The sequence below is a fragment of the Epinephelus lanceolatus genome, chromosome 16, assembly GCF_041903045.1.
Source record: "Epinephelus lanceolatus isolate andai-2023 chromosome 16, ASM4190304v1, whole genome shotgun sequence".
NCBI lineage: Eukaryota > Metazoa > Chordata > Actinopteri > Perciformes > Serranidae > Epinephelus > Epinephelus lanceolatus.
Window position 1 is genome coordinate 41,679,371 of NC_135749.1, and position 22,053 is coordinate 41,701,423.

Genomic DNA, 22,053 nt, shown 5'->3' on the forward strand with positions numbered 1-22,053 from the left:
GTGTGGGCAGGTGCTGCTGACTTAGACATAATGACAGGTAACGGGTTGGTTCTAGTACTGAGCTTTACGGGTATGGGCGGGTGTGGCTTTTCAAAAATAGACCCGTGCAGGACTCTGCTCTGCAACATACAAACACAAAACTGATGGCACGTCCAGGGGAGCTAAAGTGTTTAAGACATTTATTATGCATACTGTCAAGAGTCATAGAAATCAATTTAAAAATGTTTTGTTTGAAGACTGGACTTTCATTTTTGAGAGCGTGTCATTATTTATGATCCATAATGTTCTTAGCAGAAAAAGAATGCAGCACTTTGTAATATTTACAGACATGGATTTATCGATATTAGTTATCTTTAAGAGCCTTCATTTTACAACATGTACGTTACAACCATGGTTGCCATCACCACAAGGAGCCATACAGGTCTGATGGAATGTGACTGGACACGCCAGGCACTCCACACTTTACATCAGGTGATGACATAACAGTTAACAAAAAAAAAACAAACAAAAAAAAATTACAGCCCCCTAAAAACCACAGATTAATTTACTTTAACAAGCTGTGTTTCTTTTTTTCATTTAGCCTGTTCTGACATCATTCCCAAAAACATTTTTACATTTGAAATACAGTGACAGCTAGTGTTAGTGCAGTAAGTAAGACCAGAAATGAATGAATCACTCCCCTTCATCACCTTAGTCCTTTATCTCAGTTTAAATAGGATGTTTTCAACTATTTTACAAAAACAGGCTTGATCAGTTCAGATGAGTATGTTTTCCACATTGACCATCCCTCTGCATAGATCTACTCTGCTGACCTTGGTCAAATGATCAGCCTCTTCTTGTTCTTCTTGTGATTCCAAGCAGGTACTTGTAGGTGGGAAGGGCAGAGTAAAATATCGTGGTGGCACATCGGTTGTGTGGAGACAACTCACTTAGCAGCTTGCCAGATAATGATGCCAAGTATGACAAGCACAATGGAACAGACCATAACAAGGATACACATCTTCTTCCGAGACTTTTGCTGTGATAAAACAAAGTGCACACAGGAGGGTTACTAGGACTACACTAAATGGTAGCACTTAAGAGTGACGGCAGCAGACTCACCTGGTAGTAAGCGGCTCTCTGGAGCTGCTCTGTTCCTCGTTCTACATGGACTTCAGCATTCTCCACATTTGCCTCAATGCTATCTGCAGGGCAGAACATACAGCAAGGTTAGTAGGATTCTTACAGTGAAAACTGTTCCAGGGAAACTGTTCAGGCTTTTAGCATCCGCAATAACAACAGAGAGTTTATCTCTTCATGTATGCCCTCCTTGCACAACTCCTTTCCCTCTGAGTTTTTGCCACCATTTTTCCCTTATTTCCTACCTCAGTTATCAGTGAGCAGAAAATAAGAACATCAATAAAAACAAACAGGACTAATCATCCCTCTGAAATACTTTTGCTGGCTCATATTGTAAAAGACAATGAGTGTTGTGCATGATAATCCATCGTTTTATACCATGTAGTGTGCCATAGTTGACGACAACTGACTCATGACATCCCGACAGAAAGACTAGCGTGTTTGATTTTCTTTTGTCTTCCACCACTCTTTACGTCACAGCCGTCACTTTGACCAATAGGAACATAGAGTGATCTGCTGCCATAGACAACTGTGTGGCAACAACACCCCAGCCTTTTTAATATTTCCTCACAGGGACTACCAGAGTAAAAAAGGAAAAATTATGGCGTGAAACAGCAGAGGCACTTCAGCAACAGATTACTGCAATTAGCATCAAATTGGCAAAGAATGTTATATCTTAATAATGTAGAAAGATTAGGCTGACAGCCAAACCATAAAATTCACAAATAGTAGCTGGACCTTTGCTTACCACAACTGTAGAGGATACCAGCAATATTTGAAATAGACAACATTAGACAATGGCCTTTATTTCTTAAAATTAAAATCCCCTTGTCGTTTTGGTCAAAAGAATCCTTTCATTTTCTAATATGGTTTTTATTTTGAAACATTTGCAGGAACTTGCGGCTGTGGCTCAGGAGGTAATCAGGAGCGCATTAAAAACTGAGTAGCAGGTGGCACCTTATATGGTAGCCACTGCCACCAGTTTATAAATGAATGGGTGAATGTGACTCATAGTGTAAAAAGCGCTTTGAGTGGTCAGATGACTACAGAGTCCCTATGCAAGTGCAAGTCATAGAGACCTTCACCTTTGACCACCAAAATCTTATCAGTTCATCCTTGAGTCCAAGTGGAAGTTTGTGCCAAATTTGAAGACATTCCCTCAATGCGATTTTGAGATATTGTGTTCAAGAGAGTGCTTATGCCGGCGCAGAGGCATAAAAAGATTAGCAGGCATAATGACGTGGTGAGCGAGCTGCCCGTCTCCAACATGCAAAACAGCGTTGGAGAAACACTGATTTGTAGTGTGAAACTGCTTTATTTAGTGTTATTACCAGTTGAAATCACTGTGTGTTTGTTTTGGAGAAGAAGAGACCTCTGCAGACAATGTGGCTCACAGAAAAAAACCTTCTGAACATCTGGATCAGAAAAAAAGGTGAGCAAACAATTACCTATCAGAGAAAAATAGGTTGAGCATACAATGGCATGTGGAGGGAGAGCCAACCCTCTCCTACATGCCAAACAGTCCTCTGTAGATAATTGGGCTCCAGCTAAAATCCTCCTGACATGACATGAACCACTGTAAACTAGAGCCAGCTTTACCCGGCTTTCAGCAATATGTTAAGTACACCACAAGGAATTCAAAAGTACTTGACAAATGTTTTGTAAATGTAGCCGGTGCCTACAGGTCAAAAATTCTCCCCCGATCGCAAATTCAGATCATTCAACTGTGTATCTTATGCCCACTTATAAATCTGTGTTAAAGTCCAGCAAGCCTCAGCTCAAAACCGCACTGAGATGGACGGATGACAGTATAGAAACACTGCAGGGTTGCTTCCTCAGCACTGACTGAAGCATTTTTCATAGCCTAGAACTAGAAGAGGCCACAGCAACCACCACGAATTACATCAATTTCTGTATGGATAATGTAGTTGAGAAAAACAGAAATCCTACATTTCCCCAACAACAAAGTTTATATAACCAAGGAAATTAAAACATATATCAATAACAAAAAGCTAGCTTTTAAAAATAAAGATCGAGTAGCTGTGGCTGCGGTACAGAAAGAGCTCAACCACCTGCTGAGGAAAGCAAAAGATAAACACCGCACTGACATGGAACATAGTTTTAGAGAGATGGACAACAGGAGGTTATGGGACTGTATGAAAAACATTACGAACATGACCCCCTGCAGAAAACAGCTGATAACCTTGGATGACTCAGTAAGAGCAAATGAGCTGAATGATTTCTTTCTTAGATTTGAGGTCCAGGATTTCTCCTCTAGAGGGAGGGAGATTGTAGATTTGTTGACTCCTTCTGGAGAATGTGAGCTCCAGATTACACCTCAGCAGGTGCAGGCTGCTTTTAGTAAAGTTGGCAAAAGGAAATCATCAGGCCCTGATGGCCTGCCTGCCTTCTTAATAAAACGCTGCTCAGCTGAGTTAGCTGCTGCCTGGTGCCCTATTTTCCAGATGTCTTTTCACAGCCACACAGTGCCCAGCCTGTGGAAAAAGTCCATTATCGTTCCGGTGACTGGTCCCTAAGATTTCATGTCCTGCGGTTGATAATGATTACAGACCTGTCTCATTAACCTCAGTAGTAATGAAATGTTTTGAAAGAATCATCGTTGATATGCTTAAATCTGACGTTGCTGGTTGTCTCAACCCCCTACAGTTTGCTTATAGGCAGGGTCGTGGCACTGAGGACGCAGTTATTACTGTCACCCACCACTTGATTAACAAATATCTCGAGAATCCTAAAGCATATGCTCACGTTTTATTTGCTGACTTTAGTTCAGCTTTTAACACTGTGCAGCCCTACCTGATCATACAGAAGCTAATTAACATGAAGGTAGACACTTTTATTATCAAATGGTTCTATTCTTTTTTAACAAACAGGACACAACAAGTTCGGGTGAACAGCTCTCTCTCAGCCCTGAAGCAGTGTAGCGCGGTCCTCTTCACACTGTACACTGACGAATGCAGGAGCTCACATCCTAACAACCACGTCATCAAATTTCTGTCTGTTGGATGTGAATGCCTGCCCCTCTGTGTACTTCAGTGAGATAGCTACCTTCAAAATCTGGTGTGACAATAACTTCCTGGTGTTAAATACCAAAAGGACAAAAGAGATGATTTTTGATCCTAAAGAAATTGCAGCTCATGACCCGGTAATCACTGATAACTGCGTTATTGAACAGGTGTCCTCGTATAAATACCTGGGCCTGATGGTGTCTAATAACCTATGCTGGAGTGGTCATGTGGATTTCCTCTGTAACAGACTAGCTCAGAGGCTACACTTTCTCAGAAGGCTGCGGCTGTTTGGGGTCCGAACCGAGATCATGCTAACATTCTATAACGCTGTGTTAGCAAGTATCATAAGATACGGCATGGCAACGGGTTCGGCACCCTCACAGTCCAGTGTAAGGCTAGACTTCAGAGAATGGTGACTACAGCTATGAAGATAGTGGGGAAACATGATCATTTCCAGTCCCTCCAGGCAATATATGAGGGAGCAGTTGTCAAGGGAGCAAATAAAATCCTGAGTGACCCTTCTCATGCTCTCTTTCAGGAGTATGAGCTGTTGCCGTCAGGGAGGCGCTACAGAGCCAGCAGGTGTAGGAGCCACCAGTTCAAATTGTCCTTTATTCCCACTTCCATTCTATTATTAAACAAACAAACACCTCTTGTGGCAGGTGTGGTGTTTTTATTTGACCCCTGTATTTATCTGTTTTATATGCACTCACTTGCACTTTGAGATAGGCCAGTGCAATACCTGTAGTTCCCTTGTTTGTAACCTTACAAACAAGGGAAACGGTTGCACTACTCTTGCAACAGTAGTCTGCAACTGTAACACAGTCAGCACACTATGTTGGCAACTTGTCTGGGTTGATTGTATGTATGTATGTATGTATGTGAATATTGCAGCTGTTTGCACTATACTGCCCAAGACGAATTTCCCTTATGGGACAATAAAGTTTATCTTATCTTATCTGAACATAGACACTGAAGGAATTCTAATCGGGAGAAGTTTCAGCTAGTTGCAATTTGCAATCCTCAGTGCTAGATGCCACTAAATCCTCCTAAATCTTACACACTGAACCTTTAATAAACATAAATACTGAGTAACCTTAAATTATACATTCTCCTGAACAATGTGCACTGACAATAAATTCCACCAGAGCATGGCTCTTCACACAACTGTTTGAATGGTTGAGTTTTCATTTTAAAGCATCAAGCTGTTAAAAGCAGACCAAATTTCTTTTCTTATAATGGAGTATTCAAATTGTCAACTCTGAGTGGCTCACATGCGAAGACCCACCTTCTATGTCATGTCCCCTCAGGTTTCTCTCCTATGTGTCTTGAATTTCTGATACACTGGTGATGTTTGAGCAAAACATTCATTCTTCACATAGTAAGCACAGTTTTTCTTAAGAGTTTGATGAGGGATCTACAGTCTCTAAAACTCCACCTCCAACTTCAACGCATGAATACTGCACTACACTACAATAATAAAAAAAAAATACACAGCATGTCATATTGTTGTTTCTGTTGTTTGCTGTTGATTTAAACACAATGCTCCATGTTCACCTATTGTCATGGTTAATTTAGTATAATGTAAATTTCCACATCATTGTGGAGAATATGGATACTCACAATATATGTTCTCACAATATGGACATACAGTATATTGTCCTATAAATACGCATTAAATATTCTCAAAATTCAATTGAAAAACTACATATGGACAAAATAGCAAGTCATGAATGTTGCTAATCTGCAAACTTCATGTAAATTCAAAATTTCCATCCCAGACAATGGAGTAAAATCTCTGACAGATGAAAAATGTGTATCATCTCACAGAATAAATGGTCATATTGATATACTGTGGTGGCAGATTCAGTGTTACTGCTGCTGGTGTGCAAGTTTGAGTAGAAAATAACAGGAGCAGCTGATGACTTGACTACTGGTGGTGTATTAAGGATCACAGAGACCTGAGACTAACAACCCCAGTGCCACTCACCAATCATCTCTCCTTGATCGTGGATCATCACTGCCAGGTCCTTGAAGATCTGGTTTACATCCAAAATGTCAGACTGAAATACACAAACAAACAGGCAAAAAGCTAGAATCAGCTGTGGCAGGTGTGTGTGTGGTCCCAGAACATAGAGGGCGGAAGACTTAAGCAGAGACTGTCGCCATGGCGGGCACTAATACACTGTGTCCTGGTATGTATTAATATTAGAAATTGTAAGCCAAGTAGGCTGACCTCCAGCTGTCTGATGTTGGTTTCTCTCTCCCTGATGAGCTCCAGGTCCTCCTCCGTGATGCCCACCTCCTCTGACTGGGTGGTCATCTGACCCCAGTCCTCTTGGCTTTACACAAACAGGACAACATTTCAAAAAAAACTTTCACTGTAATGACAGAAAACTAAACACAGCTTGGACACTTTATAAACACCATTATAAGTTTACGGTCCCCCCTTGTTGCTGTTTGCTGTTTTTTGCACATACAATCACTTGCACTAGATATGCTCTCTTTAATCCACTGCTCATTTTTACTCACAGCTCATTATTATCCACTTCTCATTATTATTATTATTACCATTATCATTATTATTATTATATTATTATCATCATTATTATTATTATTATTATTTATCGCCGTTTCTTGTATTTTTGTTCTTTATTTTGCATGCCTAGTTTTTAAGTTTTAAGTTTTTAAGTTTAAATTTTTAAATTTTTAATCTGACTTTCTCCTTGACTGCTGTAACACTGGAATTTCTCAATTGTGGGCTCAATAAAGGTGTATCTTATCTTATCTTATAATATTGTGTCCATAAAATGACATTGACATTGGTCCTACTGTGTTCACTGTACCTTGTTGTGAAACTGATTGTCTCTTTCTTTCACACTTATGAGCTGTAAGATTGTATGAAACAACTTTGAAAACAACTTTTAAAAAACTATCTACTACATAACCACAAACTGTATCTCAGGCATTTGTCCTTAAATATTATTAAATATTTTCATACATGCAATCTGAGTGCATCTATTTGTTAAGTAATGGCACTGTTTTTTTTTTTTTGTTTTTTTTTAGATGGAAGGGTTCATATGTGAAAATACAGTTAAATTCCATAGAGATTGCTACATGTGTGTGTGTGTCTTTTTTTGTAAGCATTAACTGTCATCATTTAATGAAAAATGGTGGACAGTGATTTGGCTTTTTTTTAAATAACCGAATGAGTTGCTTTCCACTGTGACATGAATTTTCCATGCTACATTCAAATCTAATCTCAACACAGAAAAAAAGTCAAGGGTGTATTACACTTCAGTGCTGTCCAGCAAAGAGCAGCATAGATGTGCCAATGCTAAAAGCAAAGTGCTGTCATTAGATTTCATGGAGAGGCACAGGGGAGCTTTTTCTATTATCAGATGGAAACACATTGTCAATCAACTGTCCAACCACAGCTTTGTTTGATTTGTTCATATTTTGGCATTTTTTTGGCATCTTCCATATCTTTGGCTGTCAAACACGTATCTAATGTTGACATATTCCACGTTGACTCTGTAATTTGGTTTTGGAACTAAAAGGACTACTCTGCTGGCACTACTGTCATCAGAAAATACTCAATGTACAGTGGGGTTATTTCCTGTTCTCAAAAAGCATGAATGCTTTGATTGTGAACTACTGACAATTAGAAAAATACAGGCTATACAGTTATATTTTTGTTTGTAATTATTGATATTATCATTTATTTCATAATGTCTGGATTTACTTTATTAATCTTAAAGAACTGGGGTCTCCATAATACACCTTGCAAAGGTATATTGCCTGACAAAAGGAACCCTCCAATTAATGGCACTCACTTGTTAAAGCCCAGCTGTTATTGATGGGGAGAGAGTTGAGCAGGTAACAGTATACAAGTACTTAGGTATTTATTTTGATTCTCAATTGCAATGGGCTCATTATGTTGAGTATGTCTGCTCAAGAATTAGTCAATGCTTGCATTTTCTGCAAAAGTTCAGGATCCATGGAGTTGCTAAAAATATGCTGTCGTTCTATAGAGCAGCCATTGAATCCATTATTCATTATAGCATTACTACATAGTTTGGTAATCTGACTGTCAAATCTAGATCACATTTCCAAAACCTGGTTAGAAGGGCAGGAAAAAATAATTGGCATGCTGCCCCTATCTTCTCTCCAGGAGATACTTGAGGAGACGTGACGAAGCATGGCCTAAGAATCACCACTGACCAAAATTACATCCTTCATAAGGAGTATGAGCTGATGCCTTCAGGTAGACGGTACAGGTTACCAAACTGTAAGATGAACCAGAATTAATTTTTATCAGTCCCACTATCAATCAAACTACTCAACAGTAGGAGATGAAGTGTGTGTGTGTGTGTACGTCTGTGTGGTAGTTAGGGGAGGGAGATGTGCAATATTTCAGTGTAGGGCATCTTAGCAATTACTATGTGTAAGGCACTTGTGCAATATTTATGTATATGCAATTACTTTAGGCAGGGCCTCTGTGCACAACTTCATGCAATACTCTTGGGGTGTATGGATCTGGGGGTGACATTGTATGTTAATTGTAGTTTGAATGTACATGTGTGTGCCCGTGTCGCTTGTGTTCTCTTGAATATCCAAGACAAATTTCTCTTAAGGGAGACAATAAAGGCTTATCATAGCGTATCGTAGCATATCGTATCGTATCTATCATATCGCATTGCATCCCATCGCAGTCGTACTTACTTGTCGAAAGAAACAAGCTTTTCATCCCGAGAACTGTCCTCAGCCTGAGGGAAAAGGACAAATCCACCATCGCCAAAGTCAAATTTGCAAAACATACATTATCAGGACAAGCTTCAAATGAATCTGACATGCGTCATCACTACTCTCTCATTAATGTGGTAAAGTGATTTGTTTCTGCCTTCCACTGACTCCTACTTACTGAGAGGCGGGATCCCGCTCTCGCTCTGGCAACTGACTCTTTCTCCTTCTCTGCTGCACGCCGCTGGACTGCTTGGAAGTTGTTGAGGGCTGCTGAGAAGTCATTCATCAGGCGGTCCCTCTGGATCTTTTGCTGCCTCTGGACGCCAAAGAGCAGAGGGAGACAGATGCTATGAGATCAGTTTGAAGGACATGGAAGAATTCATAGAGATAAAGAGGGTCACATCTGAGATTTTTTACCATGCCAAAATTGACCATAAATCAGACTTTTAGGGAACCGTGATGGAAAGACATCAAACCACTGACACATTTTCATTTTTTTTTTATCACTTATAACCTTAAATATGAATGCAATTAAATTTTGATAAGCAGTTAAAACCAAATGTAGTCTTTTAGGTATTACATCAGCTGAGTTAACTCTAAGAATATACTAATAACTACACATGATGTCCGAACTTGCAACCATGAATCAAATCATTATTTAAAACTCTGTAAAAACCACACCACATTCATTTCACAATTAGAAGTGTTACATCCTCCCCCTAATAATTATGATGTGCATATGCTTGTGACTCATGATGTCTTGTGTTCTCTCTTGCCCTGTTTAGACCTGATATAAACATGCATTTTGGGTGATCCGTTCACAAGTAAATGCAAGTCTAAACTACCACCAAGACACACTGTGATCTCATTACAAACCACTTGCCGAGGTGATCTAGGACACATTTGACCACATATCTTTTGTACTGTAAATACTAATGCATCCGGATATGTCACTGACAAGGACAACTTCATCAGTGGAGAACATGGTGGTTGTTTTTGGTGACAGTGCACCAATGCTTTATAACTCAACAATTTTATTTCAAGTTGGATGAAGTGCTGCATGACCAGCCATTGTTTTGCCCTAAGGAAGGAGACTTGTTGGATTCTGCTAACAGCAATATCTACAGCTGTACTGACACAACCGCTAACATGACTAGAGAGCATACTACAGGGCAGCAAAAGTGTGGATGTGGTAACTGTGCGGGGCAGCAATGAAATCAGAACACAAGTGGTCAGCTGGAGTCAAATGACAGGCACTGGTGTGAACAGCAATGTGTCTCAGCTGTCCACTGGTGTTCAAATCATTGAAACGCATGTTAATACCAAATCTCAACAGGCTCTCAGGTGTATCTGGTCAGTTTTTTTCCAGTGACAGTGGTTTTCATAAAATCTGCATACTACGGACAGAATGGCACAATTCTGGACACAACTTTCACTCCAAAGCCTCCAGCATCACCACACACCTACAACAATGTCTTCCATTTCAATTCCAGTTCACCTGAAAATCCCAAATAGCAAGGATGTTACATCTATTTCTTCCTGCTAGTGGTTTTTCATACAGAACCAGGCTAATTTAAGTGAACTTTTAACCCTCTGGAGTCTCAGGGTACTGTGATCATTTGGCACCTTCTGATGTTGTTGTAAAATCTAAACAAATGTAAGCAGTATTTTCAAAATCAAGACTTTTTGTATTCAGCACAAATTCAGCTATAATAATATCTTCAGTGGCATGCCAAAGTTTGGGCATCACTGGTCAAATTTCTCCCAACACACCCTTGCCCTAATGAGGTTATTGTTAGTTATTATACGAGCCCCCCTAACATGGTCTTTTCTAATAAGATAAACATCTGTTTTTCCCACAGCAGGAAAACTTGTGGTGTTACAGCAGTAAAGGGGATAGTGTAATAACAAGAAGCATCAGTAAGATGGAATGCATATGTTCTCTCTCTCCACATCAGGTACATAATCATCCATGATACCATGATACTGAAAATCTTTTACACAACACTAAAATATATTTTCTGTAACATATGATGAAATATAAATAGTACTCTGATTATTATACTCTATTATTCTCCAAATCTCACACGTTTCCACTGTTGTCTTTCTGCAACAAGTGACATCTTGTGATATCTCGTTATTTCAGAAAGAGTCTTCTGCTTAACAGACCAGAGTAAGTAATAGGTAAAGACACACTTCAGGCACTTATAGGAGCATTCTGAGCCATGCTGTGGCGAAAATAACCAATTCAAATGAACATACAATGACAATGTTCAATACCAATGCTTCCATTAAGGCCCGTTGCACGGCTGCTGCCCGCTCCCTCAATGCTGGACCAATTTCAAAAATTGTTGTTCACATCAGTCTCTTTGACCAATTTACATGGGGAAATAGAGTTCAGGTTAAAAACTGCCAAAGTTATCCTTTAATCTCTCCATGGCTTTGAGCCTCCACTCTTTTGAGTGACAGTGCACAAGTGCATAAGTGTTGCTTCATTAAAGTTGCAACTGAAAACTCATCTTTTTAGAACAGCCTTTCCTGGTGTTCCATAACAACTTTATTAAATATTGCTTTATCTATATATGCATTTCATTATAGTTGTTGTTTGTTCTTTGATGTTACCATCATTTGTTGTTGTCTTTTATTACGTACTATCTTATCTGATTTTGTAAAGTGTCCCTGCGTGACTTTTACATAAAATATGCAATTATTATTATTATTAGTAGTAGTAGTAGTAGTAGTGATGTGTCATGGTGTTGTACCAAGAGATGTAGACTGATGCTTACTTGCTCAGAGGGTGATATTGGCAAAGGGATGGATCCCAGTTCTTTCAGATTCTTGTTGGTTTCTTTTGCCAGTTGGTTGGTATAGTGTTGTATCTGCTGCCTGTTCAAAAAACCCAACAGTTCAAAATTACTAGCAATTCTGTGTTTTGGTACATGTGTAATCTAAGCGACAACCTGAATCTTTTTGACGTGCTTTCTGGATGACAGTGTTGAGTACTTTAAAGACACCATCCCTGATACAGTAATTATAAAGGCACGTGACCTTTTGGACAGTTTAACAGAGATACTGAAGTATAACAGCTCTGAGGCAGTTGCAGCTGTCTATAACAGATCAGTATATATGACTCTGTGTGTGTGTGTGTGTGTGTGTGTGTGAGTGAAAAAGCAACATGGGAGTAACTGGAGATCAGGTTGATACATACAGACGATCTTGAAGTTCACTGGTGTCCTGACTGGTCCCCAGCTGGTTCACCATGCTCTTGATCTGAGCAGCTGTCATTAACAAGACACTGTAAGTCTCAATCTTATCTAAGATAAGATAACATAACTCATTCGTGCCACAACAACAAATGCCACAACACACAAGCCTTGATTACATGACATTAGCTAAGGAATGCAGAATCAGAGTAGGCTTTGGGGAAGTGTCCCCAGATTTTAACAGACAAGTAAAAACATTTATTGAATACTGTTTAACATTTTAATGTTATACAGACAAAAAAGAATTAAAATACAAATTAAAGGTTAAAAATAACAAGTTGTGGCTCAATCATGCTGCTTTAGCAGGATCCCTGGCTCTTTCAGCCTGCACATCAAAGTATCCTTGAGCAAGATACTGAACCCCAAATTGCTCCCAATGGCTGGTCAGCCACCAGTGTCTGACTGTGTGAATATGACATGTAGTGTAGAGGCCCAGACACACCAACTGCCTTCAGACAACTAGTGGCAATGAAGGCCCCCTATTGCGTGGCCTTTTGTCACTGTGTTTTAGCGAAAAGTTGCACATAAACACACAGCAAAGACTTCAACCGACAGCCAACCAGCATATACATTCTAGGCCTGAGTAAGAGGAAATAACTCTCCACACCAGCAGACAGTGGTCATCTGTAATCATCATTCAAAAGGGAAACTGAAAGATCATTTTGACGCTAGTTAACCAGTTAGCACATTAACAACACAATCCAATGTTAAAAGAACAGAGCGTATTTACTGTGCGCCAGTGAACAATAACACAAACCATCAGGAAACGTTTCTGCTAAAGAGCTCGATGGATAAAGAAAAATAATGTTATGGAACAAATTTCTTTTGGTCTCACTCGCTTTGGACTTTAGGTCTTTCTTTACTGTCCTCACTTCCATTTCTCTTCTCGTGTGCTGAGCTGAACTGCCAATTAGCATGATTTCAGTCACCAACAGGCTTGCCGATTCAACATGCTGTATTGGTGAAAAGATAGCTGACGACAGCAGACAAGGGCCAATGGTGCAGGACACACTGCAGCGATGAGGGCTGCAGACACTCACCAACGGCCCCACACTGACCGACAACTGACTGTTAGCTTGGTGTGTCAGGGCCTTAAAAGTGCTTTGAGTTGTGGGAAGACTACAAAGGCGCTACACAAGTTCAAGTCCATTTCCCAACATACTGTCTTGACACACTCAACATAATGCATCTAAGCAATATGTCAATAATGACAACAATTAACACAGCTAGAAATTTGGTGTTGTTTTCCAGTTTCTGCTCAAACATTTTAGAAATTTTCTTATCCATTTCCAAAACACTAAACACACTGAAATTATCTACAGCCACTGACATGTGTGTTTTGACTACTTTAGGTAAGGGCAGAACAATAAACCAAGAGTGCCTTGTCCTCTTGCTCTCACTAACACATACACAAGCAATCTCTATCATTATTTTACAGGATATATTCTATGACAAGTCTTTCTTAACACAATACCAACATGCCCAAATGTACACTGACAAAGTTACTGGTCACAAAGAGATCCCTCTCGACAGTGATCCCATTGTAAGTAACAGAGGACAAAATCAATAGTTCCTGTCCTTTGAAATATGCATTTGTAAGTTCAGCTGAAGATAAAAATATGATTTCAGCATTCAGACGTAGATAAATCAAGAGGGTTTCTTTCAAAGTTACAGTCTTTCTAGTGAGAAAATCCCTCTTTGAGCTTCCACATACAGTGTTTAGCCTACTTGCTGAGTGAGACAAAGCAGGTATTTGGTACTAAAAGATCTTTGGGTGATACAAAATGAAGACTATGGACTTTGTTCGCTCACTTCTGATCAATTCAAGTTTGGGCAGGAGCAAGAATAACAATCAGTAACTGTATAAAGTACATATGGGTATAAATTGTGCCTCGAGAAGGGACCTCAGTCATTTCCGTTGATATGAATACATATGTTGTATATGTGTTAACAGACAGATTGATAATAGGTGATCAGACTTTTTTCTGTTATTTGGATGAAAGCCAATCTTAACCTGTCTAACTCTGCATGTTATAAAAAACTACTCCAAATTATTAGGTCAATGCATTTTCTGTATGGATGTAATGTTATACCTGCCTGGCACTAATGGTCATTATCATCAAGTATTTCTTGATTGATAGATTAAACTTTTGGTATATAAAATGTACAGGAGTACAAATGTCCACGGTTTCACAGAGTTCAAGATGACCTTCAAATGTCTTGTTTTGTCAATCCAACAGTTAGAGGTCCCATAAAACCAAAGACATGAAGTTTACAACCATATAAAACAGAGAAAGGTAGCAAATCCTCACTTTGGAAGTATGAGGAATCAGAATGTTTGGTAATTTTGCTTAAATAGCACAATTAATTTTCAGTCAATCAACAAATGAATCAACTAATTATTACAGCTTGAATAAATTTATACAATAAAAATGAAAAAAGTACACCAAACAGCTGTTTAAAAAATAATTGTGAATGACTTGGGCCATTGTGGCGGTCTGGTGCTTGAAATGTACACCCTATGCTGTGGCACCAGCCTTCCCAGTTTGATTCATATCCATATTCTTAGGGGTAATCTTCTGTGTTTCTTTGGAAACATAGTAAAAACCCAGCATTGCTGGTGAAAATACCATCAACACATCATTAAGTAAACGGACAGGTTTAGCACAGTGAGACAGACTTCAGGCTGACACAGCACTCTCTGATATGGTCCCTGAATCATTTAGTGGGTGAGTGAGTAACCACATTTGACGGTGAAGTTCTTACTGTTCTGCGTGATCTTCTGGATGTTGGAGCTACATGTCTGTATGAGGCTGTTGAAGTCCCGTGGGACAGGGTGGTAGCTCTCTGCTTTGCCGTATGACATGTCTGCCAGAGCGTGCTCGTACCTTGGTTTTGGGGATTTGGCTGCAGACAAAAAGAGGAAGTAAGTTTCAAAGTAGATACCATCCATAAGGGTACCTTAACTGTCATAGTTGCTGTAAGATTGGAATAGGCAGTAAACAACAAAAGTGTGGGCCTAAGATGGACCACTTGTAAAAAGAGCACCAATATAGCTGATGTTAACTCGGGGCTGGGGGTGCTTTAAAGTTAAGTTTACAGATTTTTTTTTACATTACGTTACGGACTAGTTGACTCACTCTTACTACGTGTCACACAGTCCGCTTGCAGTTTCGTTGATAATAAGGGTTTTATTGTGTTACTGACGGGAGATTTGGCTTGTTTAACTTGTTCTGAATGACAACTGTTAGCTTGCTAATGTCGAATCATTCAAGATTAAGTTAAAGAGCATGTCAGATATGTGTTGAAACACAATCGGAACGTATTGCTAACTTGGTTTATATAGGCTACATATTTTTAATTTACATTTTACGATACTAAGCTCTACTGGCTAACGTTATCCTCCCCTGTTTGTTTACCGCAACTTCACAGCTGTAACTACAGATTTATGCTCAGCTGTTAGCTTTCTAGCTAACTGACGCTAACAGCAGCTTTCAGTTGTTTGGGACAAACTGGCTATCGTTGAGGCCTCAGCGTGTTTTTCACCAATAAAGACTTAAAGACAACATTATATTGTCTACCAGAGTACAGCGTTTAATAGAAAATACAACGTAATACTTGCTTATTTGGCTGTTTGAAACGAGCATATAGATGTCTTCGACCTGTCTTCAAGAAACTGCCCTTCCTGATCTATGACGTTATCGCGGAACATACGCACGGGCGACGGTATGTTTTTTTTTTTTTCTTAACTAACTTTATTTACAAAATGTATGAGTTGATTTACAACGTTCAAAGGGAGCAAGATGATGAAGTGTTGAAAAATACAAAGAATATTACAACCAAAAAAATCATATTGTAATTTTCACAGTTTTCTGGGTTCACAGAGTGCTCCACCGTATCCAACATAATAAACTTTATTTACATGGCACTTTCAAAACACAGTCACAAAGTGCCTCACAATAAAACTAAGCACATTTTAAACACGTGGAGAATGAAAGTGACTAAAATGTCATAAAATGTCACCAAAGTTAAAGATAAAATAAAGAATGCCAAAAATAAAGTCAAGATAATAAATGGGAATTAAAACAAATGAGATAGCAGTAAATTAGACAGCTGCGTTGACAGTGCTACAAACAACAACAACAATAAAACAGATTTAGCCGGTATTGTAATCCTAGGTATTCTTCTTCTTCTTTCTTCTTCCGAGGAAATCATACTTTCCATGGGTGAAAACTCACCAAACTTTGCACAAAGGTCCAGTCTCATGCCAGATATCCTCAGCTGTAAACTCAAGTCAATAGTCCTGATGGTGGCGCTACAGCAAGCGTCTAAAGTTCAAAGCTTTGAAAATTCATAACAAATCAACCATACGTGCTACAACTTCACAACTTTCATCAAACTATAGCCCCAATACTGAAGAAACTTTTGTACATTTAAACCTATTAAAAATTATGAGGTTCATCACTCTGTTTTTTTCAAAAACTATAAAACTTCTTAAACCTATCTCCTCCGACAATTTTTGCTCAATTGACACCAAACTTGCTACAGAGCATCTTCAGACTGTCCTACAAAAAACACTTTTCTCAGATTTTTGATTTATCAAAAATTGAGCCTACAGTGCATCAAAATATTTGACTGTAAATGGTACTGTACATTATACATGCAAATTCTTGCTAAATAAATCTTAAATATTCATGAAAAAAAGACAAAATTCTAGAGTCATGGTAGATGATGTGTGGCAAATTTCAGAATTTTATCTCAAAAACTGAACTTTTGACAGCATTTTGAATTTTGCTCTAATGTGAACAATTGGAGTCACTGTAAAAATGACAATTTTAAACATCAGTTTTTCACTTATGGAGCAAATCAATCATTGTTACAAACAAATTACCAACATCTCCATGCTGTCTAGATGCAGTATGTGTATTTTCAGTTTTTTGTTTCGATAACTGAATTTTTTTACAGTGGTTTCAAATCTGCCTTTCCATGCACGGATGGCTGCTTTCCTACACAACAGTGAATGGCTTACTCAATTTGTGAAGCCACTGTTGAGTTGCTACTTGCCAATTAGCTCAGAGCAATAGATGACTGTCTGAGGTTCCAGAGGTTGAGGGTTTGAGCCTCAAATGGTGCAGAATCCACATTATAACGTAATCATCTTCTTGTGCTCCAGCTTATTGCTTAAAACTGCCTGAGCATGACTGATCACTGTGCAGCATCTTCAAGTCTTTTTTCTGCTACAAAATCTGTCTTCTCATGCTTGAAAAAAAACCAAACTTTGCACAAAGATCCAGTGCCAATACTTCAGTGTGAAACCATCTGAGGCTTCTCACTTTGCACATAGCTCAACTAGTTAAACATCAGTTTTTCACTTATGAAGCAAATCAATCATTGTTAAAATAAATTACCAACATCTCCATGCTGTCTAGATGCAATATGTGTATTTTCAGATTTTTGTTTCGATAACTGAATTTTTTACAGTGGTTTGAAATCTGCTTTTCCATGCATGGATGGCTGCTAAACCTGCACATCTGGCTTAGTCAATTTGTGAAGCTACACATGAATTGTCACTGACTAATTAGCTCAGTGAGATAGAAACTGATTCTTAGTCTCAGAGGTGAGTTCAAGCCTCAGCTGACGCAAAAGGCAGATTGTGTTGCTAAATTTCTAAATGTCTTCCAATTCTTCTGCTTGTTGCTCAGAACTGTCTAAAAATGCCCGGACCCGACCCATCGCTTGTGCGGCAGCTATAATTTCTTTTAGGATTTCCCGGTGTGATAGGGTGCATCGATGGAACCCACATTCCCATCATTGCTCCTTCACAAAATGAAGGAGACTATGTAATGAATCCCTCACGAGCAGGAGACCAGAGTAGCGTTCGGGAAAAAGGCCAGTTTATTTGAGCACTCCAAAAACTCCGGTAACACTCCAGGGGTTAAAAGACTCCGTCTTTCCTTTCGGCGCCCATGTTAACCGATTGTGTCATCCACATCAGCCGCGCTGCGCAGCTCTGCCGCTGGCCCTGCAGCGATCATTTCGGCGTCTGGTCTATTTTCTGCGCGAGCCGCAAGCGAATGTGTCAAGCCGGGCAGTTACCCATGATGGAAAAACAACAGCTGGGAGCAGAATCGCTTGTCGACCGGCACGGAGAAATGCGCGTCTGATGTGAACGGAGGTGCTCCGGCTCGCACGAAAATTTCGGTGCGCTGCGTTTCACAGTGTGGCCCTGGCGTAACTCTTCTAGCGTAACACACACATTTCATACACACATACTCACTTACAGTACCTAGCAGGTACCCCCTCCCCTCTCTGCTCCACCAATCTCCAGCCCGCACACTGACTGACAGCGTAGTCTGTAAACAGAGCTCAGCTGTTTATTTAGCCTAGCAATATCTCCGGACTATAGTAGCTGCAATGGACGACTTTGAACGCGATTTTGAAGAGTTTCTTGTAGCGGACACAGACCCAGAGCCATACCTGTTTGAGCCGGAGCATACAGATGAGGAACTTCAGGTGTTGGATGCTGAGTGGGCGAGAAGAGAGGCTGAATCCTCCGCTCCCATTTTGCTGCACAGAATGGGATTTGGTGCTACCATTGTTGGGGAGATATATCATCAGGAGGAAAAGCGCCGCAGAGAGTGCTTCACAAGGAATGAAGCTGCGTCTTCTTTTCCTCGCAGATGACGGTTCGGGTTCATTCTCTCCTGTTGCGTGGTAAGTGTGGTCCATTCGCAAACTTTATAACTAAAAAAACTTTTCACTACTCTCCATCGACGAACTACTAACACTCTCTGCTGTTTCCTCCTCCTTCTTCCTTCCTTCCGCTGTCTTCGTTGGTTTATTTATACATGCGAAACGCGTTCTCTGGCTGGCTGGATTGTCCGCTCGGTCTGCCTTACAAGCAAGGCCCTTGCTATATATATGTATATTATATATTTTGCTTTTATATATATATATATAAGCATAATTATAAGGCTACGAAAACCAAAATTAATTTTATTTTATAGCAATTATACACTTATATAAACATATTAATGGGTAGAATATTCAGATTCAGATTCAGATTTGACAATAAACCATGCCAAATATTACACACTGGCCCTTTAAGTGTAAAGACATTTGATTTGATATTTCATCTTGAGCTGCTTCCATGTTCTTTTTTCGCTGGTGGGATTGCATCTAAGTGAAATAAATTTTAGCTTTAACACCATTCCACCTGTTTGCATCTGTAGCCTAATATTATTGTGATTGCATAAATGTATAAAATAAATTTAAACTTACACATTGACTCGAGCAGTAATTTTCTCCCACGCCGACTCCCGTTCCTTCGCTGCTGCAGCTGTGTTACTCTTCTTCCTGAAAATAGCTTCAAATTCGCTGTATGAGTGCATTAAAAATCCACCTCCAGAGGAGTAAAAAATGCAGACCTTTTCTTGTCGCTTGTTGCCATGGTGAATCGTGGTATCGGGGCTCCATTGATGACGGCTTTTTAAAGTCGTGGTGCACGCGCTTAACTCAGAGTGAACCAACTCTGTGTTGATTGAACCGATTGAAATCACCTGTTCTGAAACCCGTAACCCAGAGTTTCCCATCTCAGAGTTACTCAACTCAGAGTTCAGGGTTAGGCTCAGAGTTTGTTGAACCTCCTTTCTGAAACGGACCCCAGCAAGCACTAACAGCCAAGCAAAATATAAACAGGTACATAGACATGCGTACATGATACATATAAACATATGCAATGGCAAAGAAATGTGACATGCAATGCAAGGAAATGTCCAAGTTTAAAAGGAGCAGGAGCAAGAAAATCCATGTAAGGAAATGGTCATGCTTATTATGAACAAGAGCACTGAGATACATACATGCGTAAACAAGTTGGAATTCGTTCCAGTTAGTGGAAGTTTGTCACTGACATCAGTTTTTTCACTGCCAATCACATGGTGTGGCCTACATAAAGTGTTGAGTTGAATTGTTTTAGTTCCTACGTTCCCTGAAGGCAACGTGATAGGGGAAAGTCCCTAGCCTTTTTGTTAAGCAGTCTGTCATGAACACTACTGTGCTCTGCTGCTGACACAGTGCACAAACAGGTGAAATGCCACCTAAACCAAACAAGCAAAGCAGTGCGATTCCGGACGAGGAGGTCGAGGACATCAAGAAAGCATCAAGAACTCTCTCTAAACAGCAAATGGTTGAAAAGCTATATTGAGAACAGACAGCAGTTTGTGCAGATGAGTGACCACAAATCAACACTGTTAAACATTATCTGTGGGGTCCCACAGGGGTCAGTGTTAGGGCCAAAACTCTTTATTTTAATAATAAATTTATTTTGGTTTGACATAAACAAATTATCATTAAATCTGAACAAAACTAAATTCATGTTATTCAGAAATCGTACAATACCTGTTGACACACAAGTGCAAATAATGATAGATAATGTACATACTGAAAGAGTAAATGAAAATAAATTTCTGGGTGTGATACTGGACCACAAAATCTGCTGGAAACACCAAATAAGTCATGTAAGAACAAAACTGGCAAAGAGCGTAGCAATACTGGGGAAAACAAGATACATACTGGATCATAAATCACTGCACATTCTGTATTCTTCACTTGTATTACCATATCTGAATTACTGTGTGGAAGTTTGGGGTAACACATACTAAAGCAACTTACAACCATTATTCATACTACAAAAAAGAGCAATCAGGATAGTACACAATGTGGGATATAGGGAGCACACGAACACACTGTTTTTAAAGTCACATGCATTGAAATTCTGGGATCTAGTCAAATTTAAAACTGCACAAATTATGTTTAAAGCAAGAACCAATTCACTTCCGGGCAATATTCAGAAAATGTTTTGTGACAGAGAGGGGGGTTATAATTTAAGAGAAAAATTTAATTTAAAAAAACATTGTGTTCATTCAAAAAGGAAAAGTATGTGTATTTCAGTTGGTGGGGTGGATCTGTGGAATGGGTTGGGCGATGGTTTGAAGCAAAGCACAAATATAAATCAATTTAAAAAATGATACAAAAAAGAAATCTTGGGGAGTTATATGGTTGAGGAGGGGTTGTGTTAAGGGATGATTTTGTTTGTTTGTTAAATTACAATTTTTTTAAAAAACAGTGGGTGGATATTAGGGTTGTAAATAATTTGATGAATATGTATATATTTAATTTGGGTTGTAAATAACTTGGGGATAGTTGTTTGTATGTGTATATTTGGTTGTAAATTGATTTATGAAGCTGTTTAATTTATTAATAGATAAGTAAGAAAGGGGTAGGGTCATATGAGTTTTACTTCTACCTGCTCCTTTTCGGGCACTGTTCTTTTTTGTTTGTATCCCGTTTTCTGTTTTTAAATTTTATTTTGTTTGAAATAAATAAATTCATTCATTCATTCATGATTCCACACCCCTCTCAGTTGATGCCACGGGCCAAAAGTCTGAAACTGAAAAGAAAAGATCTGAAACTGAAACAGAAATATCTGAAAGTGAAAAAAAGATTTGAAACTGTAAGAAATAAGATCTCATATATCTAAATATATGAAAGTGAAAAATGAAAAATAAATAATTAATTCAAAAAAATTACCAGAATGAATCATAATTATATTTAACCTGAAAAAAACGTTTTGTACACTTATTTTTATTTTGAATACACTGATGGATTTTTCAAAAATTCAAGACCAAACCTTGAGTTTTCAATTTCAAATTTTATTTTTTCAAGTACAAAACATTTGGCCCCACTATAGCTCCATATGTGACCCGTTACAAGTATTTCAGTTTTATTAGAATTGAGCTGGAGAAAAATTATCCACACCCAATTTTGACAGTCCTGTAGAGAGTTCAGCATGCTGAGATCTGTTGATTTAACAAGTAGGTACAGCTGAGTGTCATCTGCAT

The 22,053-nt window shown here is 39.0% G+C and overlaps 1 protein-coding gene across 2 annotated transcripts; it reads right to left on the minus strand.

Annotated features, from left to right (window-relative positions):
- Nucleotides 1–162: 162 nt before the first annotated feature.
- stx12 (syntaxin 12) lies at nucleotides 163–15,885 on the minus strand. Of its 2 annotated transcripts, none has more exons than XM_033643678.2 (10): nucleotides 15,777–15,885; nucleotides 14,921–15,061; nucleotides 12,100–12,169; nucleotides 11,678–11,777; nucleotides 9,070–9,207; nucleotides 8,871–8,914; nucleotides 6,382–6,487; nucleotides 6,136–6,208; nucleotides 1,102–1,184; nucleotides 163–1,018 (listed from the first exon to the last, which is right to left on the minus strand). In XM_033643678.2, the coding sequence occupies exons 1-10, from the start codon at nucleotides 15,799–15,801 to the stop codon at nucleotides 926–928; spliced, it is 873 nt and encodes a 290-aa protein (XP_033499569.1). In that variant the 5' UTR covers nucleotides 15,802–15,885; the 3' UTR covers nucleotides 163–925. The 2 variants fall into 2 exon arrangements, with proteins under 2 accessions (XP_033499569.1, XP_033499577.1); XM_033643686.2 differs by having other exon boundaries at nucleotides 15,773–15,847.
- Between the last annotated feature and the right edge of the window lie 6,168 nt (nucleotides 15,886–22,053).